Source organism: Lagopus muta, chromosome 3, assembly GCF_023343835.1.
Source record: "Lagopus muta isolate bLagMut1 chromosome 3, bLagMut1 primary, whole genome shotgun sequence".
NCBI classification, from domain to species: Eukaryota; Metazoa; Chordata; class Aves; order Galliformes; family Phasianidae; genus Lagopus; species Lagopus muta.
The window spans coordinates 21,886,629-21,904,950 of record NC_064435.1 but is presented as its reverse complement, the minus strand read 5'-3'; the positions used below and the strand labels follow the sequence as shown (position 1 = coordinate 21,904,950).

The 18,322-nt window shown below is 42.6% G+C and overlaps 2 protein-coding genes across 4 annotated transcripts in view; one reads left to right on the top strand and one right to left on the bottom strand.

Moving 5' to 3' along the window:
* Positions 1 to 328: 328 nt before the first annotated feature.
* On the top strand, positions 329 to 3,878 carry KCNS2 (potassium voltage-gated channel modifier subfamily S member 2). 3 transcript variants are annotated; one of them, XM_048940003.1, is made up of 2 exons: positions 329 to 441; positions 1,637 to 3,878. In XM_048940003.1, the coding sequence occupies exons 1-2, from the start codon at positions 359 to 361 to the stop codon at positions 3,105 to 3,107; spliced, it is 1,554 nt and encodes a 517-aa protein (XP_048795960.1). In that variant the 5' UTR covers positions 329 to 358; the 3' UTR covers positions 3,108 to 3,878. The 3 variants fall into 3 exon arrangements, with proteins under 3 accessions (XP_048795960.1, XP_048795961.1, XP_048795962.1); XM_048940004.1 differs by lacking the exon at positions 329 to 441 and adding an exon at positions 1,037 to 1,132; XM_048940005.1 differs by lacking the exon at positions 329 to 441 and adding an exon at positions 1,263 to 1,282.
* Positions 3,879 to 14,574: 10,696 nt separating this feature from the next.
* The window catches only part of STK3 (serine/threonine kinase 3), a 130,396-nt gene continuing 126,648 nt past the window's right edge, over positions 14,575 to 18,322 (bottom strand). Inside the window, exon 11 of the mRNA XM_048940006.1 lies at positions 14,575 to 16,552. Coding sequence (XP_048795963.1) covers positions 16,394 to 16,552 — 159 coding nt within the window. The 3' untranslated portion in view covers positions 14,575 to 16,393. The remainder of the gene's footprint in view (positions 16,553 to 18,322) is intronic.

The following is an 18,322-nucleotide window of genomic DNA, read 5'->3' as shown; positions in this document are numbered from 1 at the left end:
CCCAGGGAGGTGGTGGAGTCTCCTTCTCTGGAGATGTTCAAGACCTGCCTGGATGCCTACTTGTGTGACCTGGTGTAGGGAACCTGCTTTGGCAGGGGGTTGGACTCGATGATCTCTGGAGGTCCCTTCCAACCCCTACAATTCTGTGATTCTGTGATTCTGATGGGGTGCTCACAGCACCTTGCTGGGATGTCTGAGCAGCACCTGAAGACCCGGCCGCTGGCAGGCATCAGGGCTTATTTATTGCAGGGCTGTGTTAAGGAATGACTCAGGCTGGAAGGGATATGAAAGGTCATCTAATTCCAGCCCCCTGCCGTGAGCAGGGTCGCCCGAGGGTCCGAGGAGCAAACTGCGGGTGATGCGCAGGGCTGCGGAGGCTGGGGGCTGGCGGAAGCAGGAGAGGAGCACCACCGCCCCGCATCACCCCTGCAGCCCTGAAAGGTGCGGAGCCTCCCGCGGCCGGGAGCAGGTCGGGCGGGCAGTGACGGGGCTGGCAGGCGGGCGGTGAGCTCCCGGCCTGGGTGTGCCGTGCCGTGCGCTGCCGCCGCCCCCGAGCGCCGCCGGCGCGGCACCTCCCGCGGGAACCTCGGCCTCGTGTCGGGCTCGGAGGGAGGAGGGAGATCGCCTCGCAGCGCGGGCGAAGGAGCTGCCGTCGGCAGCCCCGCAGTTAGCCCTCATCCCGCACCCGTGGTCGGACCCTGCGACCCTCCGGGCGGCCGGGCAGGTGCGCTGCCACCGGGACGGCGTAGGGGAGCCCGGAAGCCCGCTGCCCGTCGGCAGCGGGTGGGGTCTCCGGACGGACCGGCTCTGCGGATCTCCCCTCCCGGCGGGAGAGGCGTCCCGAGGCGGGCGGGGAGCCGCCGCCTCCCGGTGCGCGGGAGCAGCAGCTCCACCAGACCCCCCCCGCCGCTGCCCCGCGCCGCCCCCCGCAGGCGGCGGAGCTCGGAGGGGAGCGCGGCCCCGCGGGGGTCGTCGCCATGACGAGCGCGTGTGCCGCCGGCCGCCGCCGCCGCTGAGCCGCCGCTGTCCCTTCAGCACCGCGGCCCGCAGGCAGCGGAGCGAGGCGGCGGCGCGGCCACAGGCAGCGGGGATGGCGGCGCGGAGCCGGCGGCCGGCCGGGCGTTGAGAGCAGGTAGGGGAGCGCCGCCCGAGGAAGGGTCCTGGGGAAGGGGGAGAGGGCCGGGAGGATGGAGGGCTGGGGGTGGGATGGAGGGAAGGGGAGCGGGGAGCCGGCGGGGAGAGGTGGGAGAAGAGGTACGGCTGGAACAAAGGAGCAGCAGCGGTGTGTGCGGTAGGGAGGGGGAGAGAGAAGAGGGGAAAGGGAGAAAGGGAGGGAAAGGGCAGAGGGAGAGATAAGGGGAGAAAATAAAAGGAAAAAGAGAGATGGAGAGAGAAATGAGAGCGAAAGAGCAGAGAGAAAAAAAAGAGAGAGGAATAGTGAAAGGAAGAATGATAGAAAAGGAGAGAAAGGAAAAGAGAAAGAGAGAGACAAAGAGAAGCAACGAAGGAAGGGAAGGAGGAAGAAAGAAAGAAGGAAGAAAAGAAAGAAAAAGAAAATGAGAATGTCAGTAGGTGAACAGTCTTCGGATTTGCCCATTCTGCTGATGTGCTGATGCTTTGTGCAATTGCATTCTAGGCTTTTATTTCCTACACACCTTTGGAAGGAGGTCACTATGACAGGGCAGAGCCTGAATGCTTTATCTGAGGCGAATTTTGAAGACAATGAGATCAGCATCAACGTTGGAGGTTTTAAGAAAAAGATGAGGTCCAACACATTATTGAGGTTCCCAGAGACCAGACTGGGCAAACTGCTGAGCTGTCACTCGAAGGAATCGATCCTGGAGCTCTGCGATGACTATGATGACACCAAGAATGAGTTTTATTTTGACAGGAACCCTGAGCTCTTCCCCTATGTGCTCCACTTTTACAACACTGGCAAGCTCCATGTGATGGGCGAGCTCTGCGTTTTTTCTTTCAGCCAGGAGATTGAGTACTGGGGAATCAATGAGTTCTTTATAGACTCATGCTGCAGCTACAGCTACCACGGGAGGAAAATGGAGCCAGACCAAGAGAAATGGGAGGAACAAAGTGACCAGGAAAGTACCACATCTTCCTTTGATGAGATCTTGGCATTCTACAACGATGCCTCTAAATTTGACAAACAGCCCTTTGGAAACATCAGAAGGCAGCTCTGGCTTGCTTTGGATAACCCTGGCTACTCAGTCTTGAGCCGAATCTTCAGTGTGCTCTCCATCATGGTGGTGCTGGGCTCCATTGTGACCATGTGCCTGAACAGCCTCTCAGATTTCCAGATCATTGACAGCAGCGGAACCCCTGAGGAAGACCCTCGCTTTGAAATCGTGGAGCACTTTGGTATTGCATGGTTCACTTTTGAACTGGTGGCGAGATTTGCAGTAGCTCCTGACTTTTTAAAGTTTTTCCAGCATGCCCTGAATTTGATTGACCTAATGTCTATCCTACCATTTTATATTACCTTAATTGTCAACTTGGTGGTGGAAAGTAGTCCGACCTTGGCAAATTTAGGCAGGGTTGCACAAGTCCTGAGGCTCATGAGGATCTTTCGCATCTTAAAGCTTGCCAGGCACTCAACGGGTCTTAGGTCCCTTGGAGCCACCCTGAAGTACAGCTACAGAGAGGTAGGGCTCCTTTTACTCTACCTCTCTGTTGGCATCTCCATTTTCTCAGTAGTGGCCTACACCATTGAAAAAGAAGAGAACGAGGGGCTAGCCACCATCCCTGCTTGCTGGTGGTGGGCCACTGTTAGCATGACCACAGTGGGCTACGGGGACGTTGTGCCGGGGAGCACTGCTGGCAAGCTGACGGCATCTGCATGCATCCTAGCCGGCATCCTGGTGGTAGTGCTTCCCATTACACTGATCTTCAATAAATTCTCCCACTTTTATAGGCGCCAGAAGCAGTTAGAGAGTGCCATGAGGAGCTGTGATTTTGGTGATGGCATGAAAGAAGTTCCATCGGTCAACTTAAGGGACTACTATGCCTATAAAGTGAAATCCCTTATGGCTAGCCTTACAAATATGAGCAGGAGTACTCCCAGTGAGCTGAGCCTGAATGATTCACTGCATTAGTGTACAAGTCTGACAGCAGTTTGCATGAGAGCTATCAAGAGCTGTGTTTATAAATGTTTTCCTATTTGTCATCCTTTTTTTTTTTCTTTTTTTTTTCCTAGAGGGTAATGTTGCTGACACTGCACTAACTTTGCACTTGAGAAACAAAAGAAATTTATATTCTGAGTTGACAGTTTGCACATTCTCATCCTGTTGCATAGGCACTGAATGCTGACTTTTCCATCTGAATATTTCCATTCCCCTGACATTAGTGCTAGCAGTATAGTGATGATTTGTTACTTCGTGCATTTCCTCATTTGAGCAAAGAAATGAACATACCCAAGTGGAATAAAAATTCTCAGCTGTGAAACTAATGATGAACAAAGCACCCACCACCTAAAGCGGTATTTGTAGCAGTTCAGGACCATCTCAAGACAGACATAGGACTTCCAGTGCATTTCACAACTGTTTTCAAAAAAATCACCTGGGAATCACTGACAAGGGACAACTCTTCTCCATCTTTCTGACTGGTAATTTCAATCGTCACATGTCTGAAAGCACCTCCAAGCTTCATATTTCAATGGAAGCTGGGTTACTCTTAAGCACATGTTAAAAACTGGGTGTTCTTGTTTGGAAATGTTATGTCCAGTAATATTTTTTTAGAAGTTCCTCAGCATAGGCCTACCTCTATTTCCTTGACGAGGTCAGTTTCTAGCCCTCCAGAGAAGCCCAGCCTCATTTCTGGTGGCTGTGTGTTCCAAGGCTGCACTGCCACAAGCAACTTGAGGTACGGAGGCCATGGAGGCGTCTCAGGTTCCTGCTTTTGGAGGGGACGTGCACACAGAGTGGTTCCAGTGAAGATACTCTGTATTTCAGTCCATCTAAATGGTTCTGAGATTAGGCACACAAAGATGTGGGTTTTCAGCGATTAGAAGCTCCAGTGGAAAATCTGAATTTGTTTAATGAAGAGAAATATTCCCACATGAAAAGTGCAGGCAGCATTTTAGGAACTGACATTCATATACTGCAAAAAGACTAATTATAAAGATGCCATATGTGATGCTGAGATACAGAGTCTAATTTTATCAGGAAAGCTTGAAAGCAGGTGTTGATGGCAGCCAATTCCATTACACTTTTTGCCAAGGAAACTCTAATGAAAAAAAAAAAGCCTTGCAAGTCACATTTTCCCTCAGAAAGGAACTCACAAGTTACAGCTGAGAAAGAGTGCAAGGGCCTAAGAAAAGAACACATACAGAAAAAGAGCTTAGTGCTGCATGCGCTGTGGGCAGATCCTCCCACCAGTTCTGTGACGCAGCCGATGCAAACCCTCTCAAGGGCTGGCCTGTACTTTTATTTAAAAAGAGAGAGAGAGCAAATCATCTGGGTTCTCAACAGTAATCATGAATCTGCATAAACTTATTGAGAGATCAGCCTTTTCCCTTATGTAACTGTTCTGAGATCAAACACTTGTAGCCAACAGGCAGATCCAACCCCTTCCTCTCCCAGCACCTCTGTTGCTCTGTGCTGTAATATCCTGCTGGCACTCAGAGGGCACAGCGGCATTTCTTTTCAAATCCATCGCCTTTTCCACCCCATTTACTACATATGTAGTAAATATACACATGCGTAGCAACTGATTGTTTCTCATTTTAACTTGAGAAGACTAGAGAGGTCCAGAAAATACATTCAAACACATTGCAACTGAAACTGAAATACCGCAGCTAAAATTGCCTTGTTTGGAAGCCCATGTTTGTGTACTGCAACAAGGGGTGGTACCTAAACTAAAGCAGCCACAGTAGCACAATGAAGCAAATATGGTAAGGATATGTCCTCTTTCAGACTATCAAGGGTTGCCATCTGAATCTTTTGATGGTGATACTGTATCAGCTCAACCTAAAACCAGAAGGCTGAGCACTCAGGATCAGAGTCCAGTGATCTACCAAAGAGCACTCAATAGGAAATACCTTTCCCGCACACAAAATGTCCTTTGAATGCTGTTTCCTCAGAGTTGATTTAGGCCACAACCTGAGGAAAACAGGTCCTTCCCAGCCTCATCAGAGCAAAACTCTGAGAGATTTCAGCACAGCATTCACAGATGTCAGATGATGCTCTCTATCTCCAAGCACCAAACAGCCATATACATGGCCCTGAAGACTGACTTAGGCGCTGAATCTGAACTCGAAACACTTTTCACTTCTGAGTTACCCAGGGGATTGAAATACCATGAGTGAAAGAAGAAGTGGGCTTGTGTAGCACATTCACATGCTCCAGTTGAGCTAAACACTGCAGGTGAGGCAGAATCTCCCACTGGTGCCAAGGCCAGTCCAGCTCCCATTATTTTGGGGCCTGCAGAGAATCTCCCAAGTCGTGGTTTTATCTCAGTTCCACAATCAGCAGATTCACAGAGCTTAAAACCAGTGACTTCCAGGGCAGTTATTGGAAGGGACCTGTAAACTTGCCAAAGAGTCACAAATTCCCTCAGCTGTTATTAGTTTAGCGTTGCAAAGGTTGGATCCAAACTTTACAACACATCATTTCAATAACCTATAGCTTATCTTATGTTCCAGATTTATTATTCATCGAGCTGATGCTCTGTCATTTCTGCAAGTATTGAATGGAATGTGTCCAAATTGCGTTTTACTAAAGAAAATGAAATACCCCAAGGAATTATGACTTTTATTGTACCGGTTGAAAGGAATTTTCGTTATTGCTTTTTTATATAAGTGCTTTGGATCAAAGACACTAAATAAATAAAGTACTGAAATTTAATATGTTCTTATTATCATGACAATGACTCTGTGCAGTACACAGGAATTCCCTTCATAAACTTAACTAGCTCCATGTCAAAAGTAGCCAGCCTTTGCTCCCACTCCCCTGGAATTGCATTCCAGAACCGCGCTGCTCTCCAAGACTTGTTTAACTTTTAGCGTAATTTTACTAACAGCTGCTTTATATGAGGTTTTTCTGATGCCAGGACTCCTCCTTAGTTTAAATAATTCCTTTTCCTCCTAGTGGTTACACGCGCGGTGTATACACAGACAGCAATCAAATGCCATTTCAGGCTTATTTTCAGGGGATGATACCCACCAGGACTGTTTTAGTTCTCCCTGTTGCTCTGATCATCCTAGGAGATCTAGCCTTATTTTCTGCTTTATTTCTGCTTAGATTTAATCTGTTTGAGCTGGCACTGCACACCACTGTATCCTGAAAGAGATTGCTTTGTCCAGCAGCATTAATATTTGCTTAGGCTATTGGAATTTTTCACTGAGGCAGATGGTAATTATTCCAAGTAATGTTGTCTTAACTCACCAAATATACCCATGTAAGGAAGAATGAGGTGCATCCTTCCTGCCCTTTGATGGGGTAACCAACCTCTATGCCAGGGCTCAGCCCCATAATCATAGGCTCATAGAACTACTGAAGCTGGAAAGACCACTAAGGTCACTCGTCCAACCAGCTGCCCATCACCGCCATGCGCACTGACCATATTCCTCAAAGTGCCAAGAATTCTCATCTCTCGTTAAACAGAAAAAATGTTTATAGTTTGAAGGAAAATTTCAGTATCTCAGAAGACTTTGCAACTGTAAGAGGTTACATTTTGAGTAATCAATACTTGCTCCAGACTTACAAAATCACTGCTCATCTTCATTTCTATACATCTAAAGGTCAGAATTCAGTTAGAGAACTAATTGGCCACTTTCTCCAGTATCTGAAACATGAAAATTATTGTGGTCAGTGATCTGCTTTCTATGGACACTGAAAAACATTGCATGTGTTCTTCTGCCTTTTGATGGTCACTTTTTTGTAACCAGTGAAGATGCTGCAACTTCTCTCTTCAGGCTGAAAGCTCTGAAGTGGCTTATGAAGAGGATTATGGTAATATTTCAAATTAGGAAATTATCAACTCTTTGAAAGGGTAGATAACTGCAGGACAAGGAGAAATGGTTTTAAGTTGAGGGAGAGAAGATTTAGGTTGGATGGCAGGGGGAAATTCTTTACAGAGAGAGTGGTGAGGTGCTGGAACAGGCTGCCCAGAGAGGTTGTGGATGCCCCGTCCCTGGAGGTGTTCAAGGCCAGGTTGGATGGGGCCCTGGGCAGCCTGGTCTAGCATTAAATGGGGAGGTTGGTGGCCCTGCATGTGGCAGGGGGTTGGAGATTCGTGATCCTTGAGATCCCTTCCAACCCTGGCCAATTCTATGATTCTGTGATTCAGTGAAACTTACTTTAGGAATGAGCAAGTATAGAATCTTGATTTCTAGTACAAATCTAGGCTATCATGGAGATTCAGAAACATCTTTGAGAAGAGATGCTACAATATTTTCTTGAGATGTAAAATCTATATATAGGTTGTGATTAAGCTTTTATATACATTCAGAGTTTGTATTATTGCCTGGTTTATGATTCACATACTTTCATCAGTTGCAAATTCTCTCTCTCTGCAGACTATGGTACTCACTTATAAAGCAATGTTTTCTTCACATAATGCAGCACAATCTCCTTCACAGTGCAAACCTCAGAACAATGAACTTTGCATTTAATTTTCCAAATTTATTCTCCAGTATTTCTTCCTTTTGGTACAATACTTCATGGGATTGCAGGAAACCAGAGTATCTGGTGTTCATCCTGCAGCATTTCTTGTCCCCATAGTGTACTGCTCATTCAAGAACTCTGCTTTGTGCCACATTATGGAAATTAAATTCACCAAAAAAGTGCATTAATACAGGGGTTAACAATAAATCTAGATTTCAGGGTATTGTGAGTATATACAGAGAAAAAAAAATATATATATATATATATATATATATATATATAACAAAAGAGAAGCATACCTCTGTATGTGAAGGTATGTTTCTTTTAAATGTATACATCAGGCTAAATTTCCATTTTTAAAGACGTTCTTAACTGGGGGGGTAGCGAAGATGAAACACATTTTTTAGTTGAGCAAATAGCACAAGCTTCTCATTCTCTACCTCACCGATTAGGGACTAAGCAGCACACCAATGGCACTTGTAGGTACTAAATCAATTTGACATGACCTTTCATCTCTTCCAAACAGCCCCTCTCCTGGTGGGCCCCAGCTGCACACACATGAGCAGCAGAAAGCCCCTGGAGTAGCTGTTCTTGCTTTCCCAGTTATCCATTTCCTTTCACAACACTCCTGACTTTAATCTACCTTTCATGGTATTTTCAAACAATATTCAACCCAGAGTCACTACTCATATCCCTTAGTGAGGTGTTGAGCCCAAGCTATTTTTTTCTCATCAGGTTCTTCTTTTTCTTCTTTTCTCCCAATTTATACACCTGACTTCCTCATAAGTTACACCAGAAATTAACTGGGTCTTCTGTAGCATATTTTCAGGCTTCCCACTATTCTGGCAGAGTTGAGCAATATTCCCATCCAGTCCTGAAGCATCTTTTACAGATTCTGCCTTCTTCCTAAAAAAAACCCACACAAACACCCACCACCAACCTATGCTGAGCTGAGAATAATTTAGTCAGCCACAATGCATGGGCACTCAAAGCAGTTGTTTGTCCCATCAAGGTTCGCTGATTCCTTCAGTGTTCAAACACAAAGATATGGGCCTTCAGTTGGAAGAAGCAACCTCCAAGCAGTCTAGAAAGTGTCTCCTGCATGCTGCTGGCACTCTGGCATTCACTTCTCCTGTAGTGCAGCAGCAGAAGAACCATCTCACAGCCTCTCACTGAGCTTCTACTGCACACGAGACATTCACCTGCCCCAGTACGCACAACCCTAAACCTGAAAGTCCTCAGTTTGGTGAATGTATGCATTTGGCTGGACAGGCAGGGGAATGCATCCAACCCTTCTGAGAAACATTAGAAGAAACATCAGCACCTCAAACTGTTATTTGTTTCAAGGTACCAGTAGGATTTAGCTTCTCACTGAACACCCCAAACATCATCTCTTGTGAACATTTTCATCCCTCTCTGGATGTGCCTTTTCCCAGTGAAGTATCATCGTGGGAGTATACCCTTCAGAAAGCTGAGGTCCACAAGAGGTTGTTGATGCTTTCAAGTCCCTATGGGAAGAGTGGGCTGTTCCCAACCAATTTCCCAATGCGACTCCCTCTGTCCGGTGCTACTGGCATGGCCAGCTTCTCACAGTATCTCAAATTGAGATGGAATCTTCTTGTCCCAGTGCTGAAACAATCCAGGAGACAGGAGTCATGCTGCGAGGTGGGGGCAGCAGGTGGACTTTGCTGTGTTTGGCTTTCTTGTGATTTCCATATAGGCACAAAGAGAGGTAAGTCTAGACACGGCAGGAATACAGAAGAGAGCAGCTGTGTACTTTGTCAGAGTTAATGGTTCCTGAATGAAGAAAGCTGGGGTGTCAGGAGGTTTTCTTTCCCTCTCTCCTGGCAGCAACAGACAGTTCTGAATGCAGAGTAGTGGCCCCTCAGTATTTGAGGCAGAGCAAGCGTTGGGAAAGCAAAGCCACACAACCGCAAACCCCAGAGCTGCTGGGGCTGCAGCGCTGTGCACATTCAGTCCTGAGCAGCTCAGTTTCTATACATCACTGCAGAAGCTGGAAGGCAGCTCAGAAGCACAAGAGTAATCTCTTCTTAAATACAACTTAATCATTGTTCCTTCTAGTAGAGCAAAGAGCTGAACTAAACACTTCAGTTCAGCATCTGTCTACAAAATAAATTATTAGTCAAACGCTTTGCTAATAAGACTTCCTCCTACTTCAGCTGCAAGATAGGACCTAACTATTGTGCTTTTTGTGGAGGCAGTAACTGAAGATAAGTGCCGTGAGATGTATAAAAATTGTGTCGGTTGATGGGCTGAATAAATCAGTGTTAACCACATTTAAAAGGCTTCAAACTTATACCCACTTGTGGAATAAATCTGCATTAATGATTGGGATGTGGGTCTGCTGTATTGCTGGTCCTACGATCACAGAAGTTCTTGATTATTTATCCCAATAATAACATACTCGGGGGCTACTCATGGATCCGTGTCAACAGAACACAGCTACACTAAGTAGGAGAAATGTGTTGATGGAATCTAGCACATTATTGCCACTGATCTCAGACACTTTTAATTGTGGGCTATAAATAACCCCAAAAGCAAATGAACATGCGTGAAAGCTGAAACTCTGCAGTGGATATGCCTTCCTCAGTAACTGAAAATAAAATAGGAGTGTATGGTCCCTCAGCCTTTTCTAGCACAGACCCACAGTGGGCTACCAACTCACTCTGGTTGTGTTTCCATGTCTGATAGGAGGAGAGGTTCTTGCAATGAATAAGAGCAGTGTTTCAGAAGAGCAGCTGCATTTAGTGAAATACAGCACCAGTACTCACTGCGTTAGAGACCTCTACTCAATTTGCAGAGGTAAATCAGACTTTGATTATAATTACTTGTATATGCATATAAATGGCTGACATTGGTGAATTATTCCACTATTTTCTGGATGGTCTCAACAACGTTACTCTGCAAAGATCAACAACAACAACAAACTCACCAGGATTTTAGGGGACTCAGAAGTTATTTTGTTAATTGTATCTGTAAATACATAGTTTGGTCTGTTTCACTTTTTTTTTAAATCATAAATAAAACTTTAAAAATTCTAACCTTCTTCTGTAGTTTCAGCAGGGAATTGGTATATGACAAATAAGTGACCTATCTGAAAGAAGGCCTGCATTTTAAATAGATTCTCATGCTTTTGGATATGGTTGCTAAGAAAATTGGTAGCTCTACTTAATCCTTCTTCAAATAATCTCTGACCTACATAATCCCTGGACTGTGACACCTGTTTTCATGTGCTGGGAGAGATCAAAAGGACACCTCTCGCTGTTTAGTCTGTATACCCAATTGTGCTGTAATAAAAATGAAATATCAATTGATGCATCACACTAAAGGCTTAGTGTCAGATAAATCAAACCAAAAGCTTTTGGTCTCCCTCTTTGATGTAGTCGCCGTGTGTTTTTCCTTAACAGTAACCACGCTGGCTTTGCAAGTCCAGGAAGGTGTGAAGTGGCAGAAAAATCTTAAAGGCATTGTGCTGTGAATATCTGAGGGCCACAGATGCTTTCCCATGATGGGAATGGAGGAATGAACAGAAAGTTGAGGGTGTGTGTCTGTGTGCTCATGCACACACCTGTGTACAGAAAAAGAAGGATTATACCAATTATACCAGTCAGGTACAAATATTGCGGAAAAACACGATTAGGAGAGCTGTATTTCTCTCTGGGAGTGAGGCAGGGAGAGATTCTGGAATATAAAATCTTCCTCTCTATAAGAAATTTCTGCATAGGGCAGCGTCTAGTTCTTAAAAAAAGACCATATGCCTTAATTAACTTGTAAAAGTGAAATATATATCCAGACAATTAGCATGTGGTTGCGCAGCAAGTGAGAACTCTGACTGTTTGCCCCTAACACATAAAAATTTCTTATTCCTGTGTCAGGCCATGCTGTCAATATGTCAAGTCCTGCCAACAGAGCAATGCTGCACCAAAAGCCATTTGCCACTGCATCATGGCTTTGCCCATTTGATGATGAGCTGCCCCTCATCAGGCTTCCTTCACCACGGGCACTGGTTTGGTATAGTGCTACCCTGATGCTCACCAGCAGTTTCCAGATCTGTGCCACATCTCTTGGTAGCAAGGTGACACACTGCTTTATGCTGCTTCCTCACAGTTCTCGGGAGCCTTGATGTCATTACAGCAGAGGACTCCTGCTAAAAGCATCTGCATCCATACAGCATGGACGGTCTGTCCATGTCGAGACATCCATATATCCATCATCTGCAGTAAAGGCCTCCATGATCCAGGGAGGAGTGGGAGAATAAAGGAAGAGAGAAATATCCTTTCAGTGACTTCTTCCTGAGGTTTAATTACTTGGCATTGTTATGGTGTTTTCAATTATAATTTCTTTGAAACCACTAAAAGTGGCAGCTGAATAACATAAAGCATAGATACAAAAGACAGTAAGCATTAATGGAACCAGGTCAGGTGTGAAACACTGATGTAGAACAGTTAGCTACAAAGGCGCTTCCGTTAGCCAGCATCAGTCTCAGAAGCAGCATGTCCAGAGCAGCTGAGACTTCGCTTCAATGATCTCTCATCAATGACAGAAAGAATAAATGCTGTTGTTGGCACCTGTGGGACAACATCTCAAGGACACTTAGCTCAGGGAAACACTTCTTTAAAGCAGTGCCCACATTTATCTTTCTGAGCAGGGAGAAGCAAACCAGGAGGAATGAATAAGTATTCTTCAAATACTCTTAACAAAGAAAAAAAACAAAGGATGAGATCACACCATATCAATAGCAGCCCCTTTCCATAGTGAATACATTAAACAGAGAAGAAAAAACAAAACAAAACAACAAACATTTTGTGAAGGAAACTTGTTCTAAACTTAATGGGGCAAGTCCCCAGGTACAACGTAATGACCTTACATTGAACTATTGTGGATGTAATTTTGCCTTTCCCCCAAAGCAGTGCAGTATTACATCATCTGGCACCAAACAGTGACAGGAAGCACCACCTGCTGCACAAGACTTTTTTTCTGCAAGGCCTTCATTGACAATAATGGACATAACACTGTTGTACCACAGCCTGGTACAGAAAATTCCCTAAACCAATTTTCCATCTCACTCTATGATGTTAGAGAACATCCTCCTATGCCTTCAAAGGGCAGAAAGAAGCACCACAGTAAGATGGAGCTCTTAATATTTACAAATGCAAAGAAATAAAGGCTTGCTTATGTTACAAAGTCTTTTTAATTAGCTTTATACCCATGAATACAATTAAAAAGAAAATGTAACCTTCATCACATCACGTTGATAAAACAACATGCACACAAAGTGCTTTACAGAATTTGTGCAGAATACATTCCATTTAGAAGCACCAATGCATGTCAATGGTGACTAATGTTACCTCATGGACTTGTGCACTGATTCATTATTCATTTACCATCAACCACTTCTATACTGAGAAGCTCAAAACACTGTGCAGGTGGACACAGAAGCAGACTGAGCCACTGCACCCCTCTGAAAATACCTGGGCAAATACAGGCAAGCTGTTATTTACTGGTGATACAGCTATATAAATGAATATTAATGGTTACTAGAGATATTAGCTTTAGTTAGAATGAACAACAAGACAACATCATACATGAAAAATTCACTTTTATTACAAACGTTTAGTAAAAGGCAATTATTTTTCAAAACTATTTCTCTTTTTCTTCCTAAACCTAAACAGACAAGATCAGATGCAAATAAGAAACCATTTGGTTAAAATCTTACTGAAGGTTACCTTGTCAGTAGTTCTATCAGATATTCTGCAAATCTCGCCTTTAAAATGCCGTAGTTACTGTACTATCTGCTTTCCTTTATGGAGATGCTCATCCTGCAGTAGAAATGTGCAGCCGTTAGCATGGATGGTTTGATTCATTTGGACAAACAGAAGAAAGGAAAAATAAGTTGTAATCATCTCTTAATATAAAACCTATTTCTACAAATTATGCTTGCACTTAATTTAGAGGCCGGAATGCTAGCTTCTGGAACCAAAGACAGGTTTCACACTGTCCCAGAAGGGCAACATGAATAACTTCACAGTCATTGGTGGAAGAATTCTTTGGTCACAAACTGCCTGATACTACCCAGTTTAAAGTGTTTCAAAAGCCATTTTCCACCTCTATTAAGTGGCTTGCTTCATTTAATTTTTTATTCCGTGACTTTTAGATTTTCCTCCTGCATGTGTGTATGCTCATGCACTAAGTTTACAAAAATTGCTTCTATTCGCACAGATCAGGAGTGGAGAGAGGATGCCCTTTATCTTCTGATACCTTTCAGATGTCTTACTGCAGCACCTCTAGTCTAAAACGGCCTTTTACTGGAGTCCTCGGGAGAGTTAATTCATATTTCGTGCACTGCATTTAAAAGCTTTCAGGATACATGAGAGATGAAAATTCTGATCATTACATTACACTGCAAATTAAACTGCAAAGACATCATTCAAAATCAAAGCCCTTTTTTGGTGGGAAAAGTTTCAGAGAGTAAGGGAAAAGAAAGCTGCTAATGATGAAGGCAAGAATGTCTGGACACTTTGCTTAAAAGGCACACCAACAAAAGGCAAGTTACATTCCGCTCCTGATGGTTTAAGTAATCCTGTTCTATATTTCTACTTACAGGTATGCATATATATACACACACACATGTGCATATAGACACACACAGACCAGAAATTTGAGGAATTAGGAATGAATTTTAACTAAGAATCAAACTAATGGGGGAGGTGTTTGCTGCAGTTATTTTCTGCTGCATTATGATTATAATCTAATGGTACAGTGATATGATTATACACTTTTATACTTTACATCATTTCATTGTATAAATGTGAGGCATAAGATTACAAGGTGCATTTATCTTACCTAAAGTAATTTTTATGGATCTTCTGTGTTCTTGCTTCTTCAGAAGGGATGGTCGTTATTTTAAGAAATATAAAAAGAATTGAGGGTAAGGATGTTCTAACAATCACAATTAAAATTTATTTGACTCTGGGGTTTACAGATTAGAGTGTGGCATGCACGCAAACACACACAGAATGACACTGACAACAATGGCTGTAATGCAGCTCAAAACCAAATTCTGGTCCCAGCATGGCCATAATACACTGATATTGTAAAATCTTTTGTTTTCCTTTTCCTTCAATTTTAAGATATAATGTTCCATTTCCAAAATCTGCACTGTTCCATCTAAATGGTCCACAAATGATGACAGTAAATGTTAAGAGGTATGAGATGATTACTAATTTCCAGAAAACATTCAACAGAAGATGCCCATACAGTAGTCACCATTAAAAGCTTAACAGCTGGAGGTTGAAAGTAAAGACCTTTTCAGTCGTATTGTTTAAAGAAGTATGACTATCACAGTAAAGTTAATTATAAAAAGGTAACAATTGTAAAGATTGCAACAGAGAACCCAGTAGATTGTTCAGAAAGTGAATCACATTTTTGGCTAAGTCTGAAATAGCTTTTGCAATCTTGTAAATTCTACCTATTAGATATTACACAATATAAATCAGACAGAAGAAGCTGTAAAAAGATATTAAAAGCTTGGTCCTGCATTTCTGATTTCCCAAAATCTACCACAGAAGACTACAGGAATTTTGTATGTTTAGTGATTGCAGGACAGAACCCTCAGAGATCTGCAATACCTTGCTTCATTTCAGTACTTACATTATATATAAGTATCAATTGATATTCTTTGGCTTTTAAATTACTATCCCTTAATATCTATAATGTGAAACCAAACCAAGCCCAAACCACTAATAACTCCCCTCTTCCCTCAAAATAGTGCTGAAAAATTAAATGAACTAAAAAACATATCCAGTATGTGTAAAGTGTAGCTGTTACTTCATTATAAAACTAGGATATAACTATGGTGCAAAACAGGAAGGTGATACTGGTCAGAATTGCAATAGCAATTGGAAATTTACACTGCAGGAGTGACTGCAAGCATTGCTTCTCCTGAATAATAGAAAAATCAAAACCAATTAGGCACTTGTTTTCTTGTTTAATGAGAGACCATTCTGTGTGCGTAAAAATGACAGAAATATTCTCTAAAAGAATGCTCTCTAGTGTAACAATTGTATTGCTCAACTGCAGCCACAATCCTTCATTCAGGAGAGCAGAAAAATATGTGCTTATTATTTCCTTTATGCTTAAAATTCTGCTGATAGGAATGGACTGAACACATGTTCAAGTGCTGTCCTGAACTGGGATGCTTGCTGAAATTGGAGTATTAAAAGATAATATAGTGGTGAGTTGCTTTTCATTCTACTACAATACTAAGTTCATCTAGTCTAGCTCTTCTCTCCACAATATTATCAAATATTTCCTAATTAAAAAAAAAAAAACAGGCATAAAATAAATAGGATAATCAAAGATTACACAATAAATATGCTACTAAGTGGGAGGAAAAGTATATTGCAACATAAGGCTCCGTAGTGTTGTACAATCAAGAAATAGTTCCAGGTGCTCCATAACTCACCTCCAAATGTACAACACAAAGTTACCACAATACACCTGAAAAAGACTGGGAAGTAACAGACCAAACTTCTATTACATTGAACGTTTGAAAATTTAACAAGTAGTAATGTGTTTCACTCCCTTTGCAGAACACCATGTGTTCTTTCACTGCTCCAATTGTCATTGCTTGTGAAGGAAGAATGAAAAGATTGTTGTTTTTTTTTTTAAAACTCTCACAATAAAACTCCTTCAGACCTACACAGTTACCAGTGTCCACACTGACTCGTAGCATCATCTCTGAAAGTAAAACAAACTCAGAAATTTTGTTGTCTCCTCTTCTTGGCATCCATGGCATCCAGGATAGGTTGCCTCTTTGCAGTGTACCTCTGACGAAGCTCTTCAATTTCTCGTTCCATCATAGGGTCCAAAGCCTTTAATCTCATCTGTAATTCTTCTAAACTTAGATTCTTCAGCTGCAAAAAGGGCAAAACAAGCACACAAAAAATACAGAAAAAGATTACAAACTATTTATAAGCAATATGAAAACCATGGCTTTTCATAACCCTTTAGTTTACAGTTGCAGTGTGTTTTTACATACCCTGTGTGTATACATATATATATATATATCACTATTTATAGACAGAAGCTCCACAGTAACAGCATATGAAAACACACACATACATTCAGCACAGTTAATAAAAACAATAACAATTTAAAAAATCCCTTTGAATATCCTGTAATTAGACTGCGAATAAATATAGGCCTGGGATTAAACTCCCTGGGCTGAAAATAAATGCACACCATTATACACAAGATTATATTCACACATATAAATTACTGGCTAATCAAATATTTCTTACTGAATTCAGTCTCTCACAGAAGCCTTAAGAAACAGACAAGTGCTGTAAGAAACAATCTGAGAGACATTTAGAGGTACCCTCTGATCAGAGTGACAAGACACCTGTACTCCTCAACAGACTGCTGCTAGAACCAGTCAAGGCATCTGCCAACAAGGTGCTTAAATAACACAAAATAATTTCCTGAATTCGTGGGAGGGAATTACCTTTTACCGCCCTCTTTTCTTTCTAAAAACGTTTTCTCACAGTGTTAAAAGAGTTCATTACATTTCATTCATTTAGAGCGATGGCTCACACGAGAAGTATGCAAGCAAAGGCCAGGGTCCCGGTAGGCACCGGGGCACATCAGGTGTCAATGCTCCACCTGCTCTTCCTGGGAGGATCCACTATTGAAACACCCTCCATTGGTTGCCCTATGTAATTCTTTCCTGGGGAAAGTCCAGTGCCTTACTTCTTTTCTCTCTCCTGCTGGAACTGCCTGGGCGTCCATTTTTCACAGTGTGATAAACATCAACAGATTTCTAACATCCTAGGAAAGGGACAATCTATACTGTGTTTGCAAACATGCTGGCATTGCAAACAAGCGTATCACCTAACTCAGGAGGAAAAAAAAAAGAATACATTTTCTGAATCAACCTACTAATGAGTCAATGCTTAGTTTATGAATCTAGGGCAGTTTTCCATCAGCACCGTCCGATCTGCTTTCCCTGAGGAATGAAATACTACTTTTGATCTTTATTTTTATCCGCATCTGAGGCATATAAATTAGCAGCACATATTGCTACATGCAGTCCAAACCCTAGCACTATGATTTCTACTGATATACTACACCATACATAGTCAACAAATAACTTAAATGCATAACCAAGATGGAGTGAAGAGCAGAAATGCATAGAAGAGCATATACAAAAGGACGCCTATTTTCATTCAATGCTGTTTTAACAGTGAGATTTCCACGAAGGTCAGAAATAAAAGTCAGCTGTCAAAATATCCCCAGGACCAGAGACACTCAGAGCAGCATCAGCTTCAGAAACCCCAGATGCACTCAGCAGCCCATAACCAATATCTGTCTCTGCTGAGCACAAATGACACCTTTTGCATCTCAGGAAGGAAGAAGTTGCCTCCGCCCAGTTTATGGCACTTCTCCCACCTGATAAATGTAAGAAAGGGTGGGGGAAAGCAATCATCATTCCTCAGTCACCAAGACTCTTAGAGAAAAACTTCCTTCAATTTTCAGAGAATGAAAAGACTTCAAAAACAAACAAATGAAAAACAAACAAACAAAAAAAAAACACCAAAAACCCACCTCTTTCAGTCCATTGGTAAATATTACTAGCATATTATGGAAACTTTTCAGAGAAGATGTTCTCTAGATGAGTGAATTTG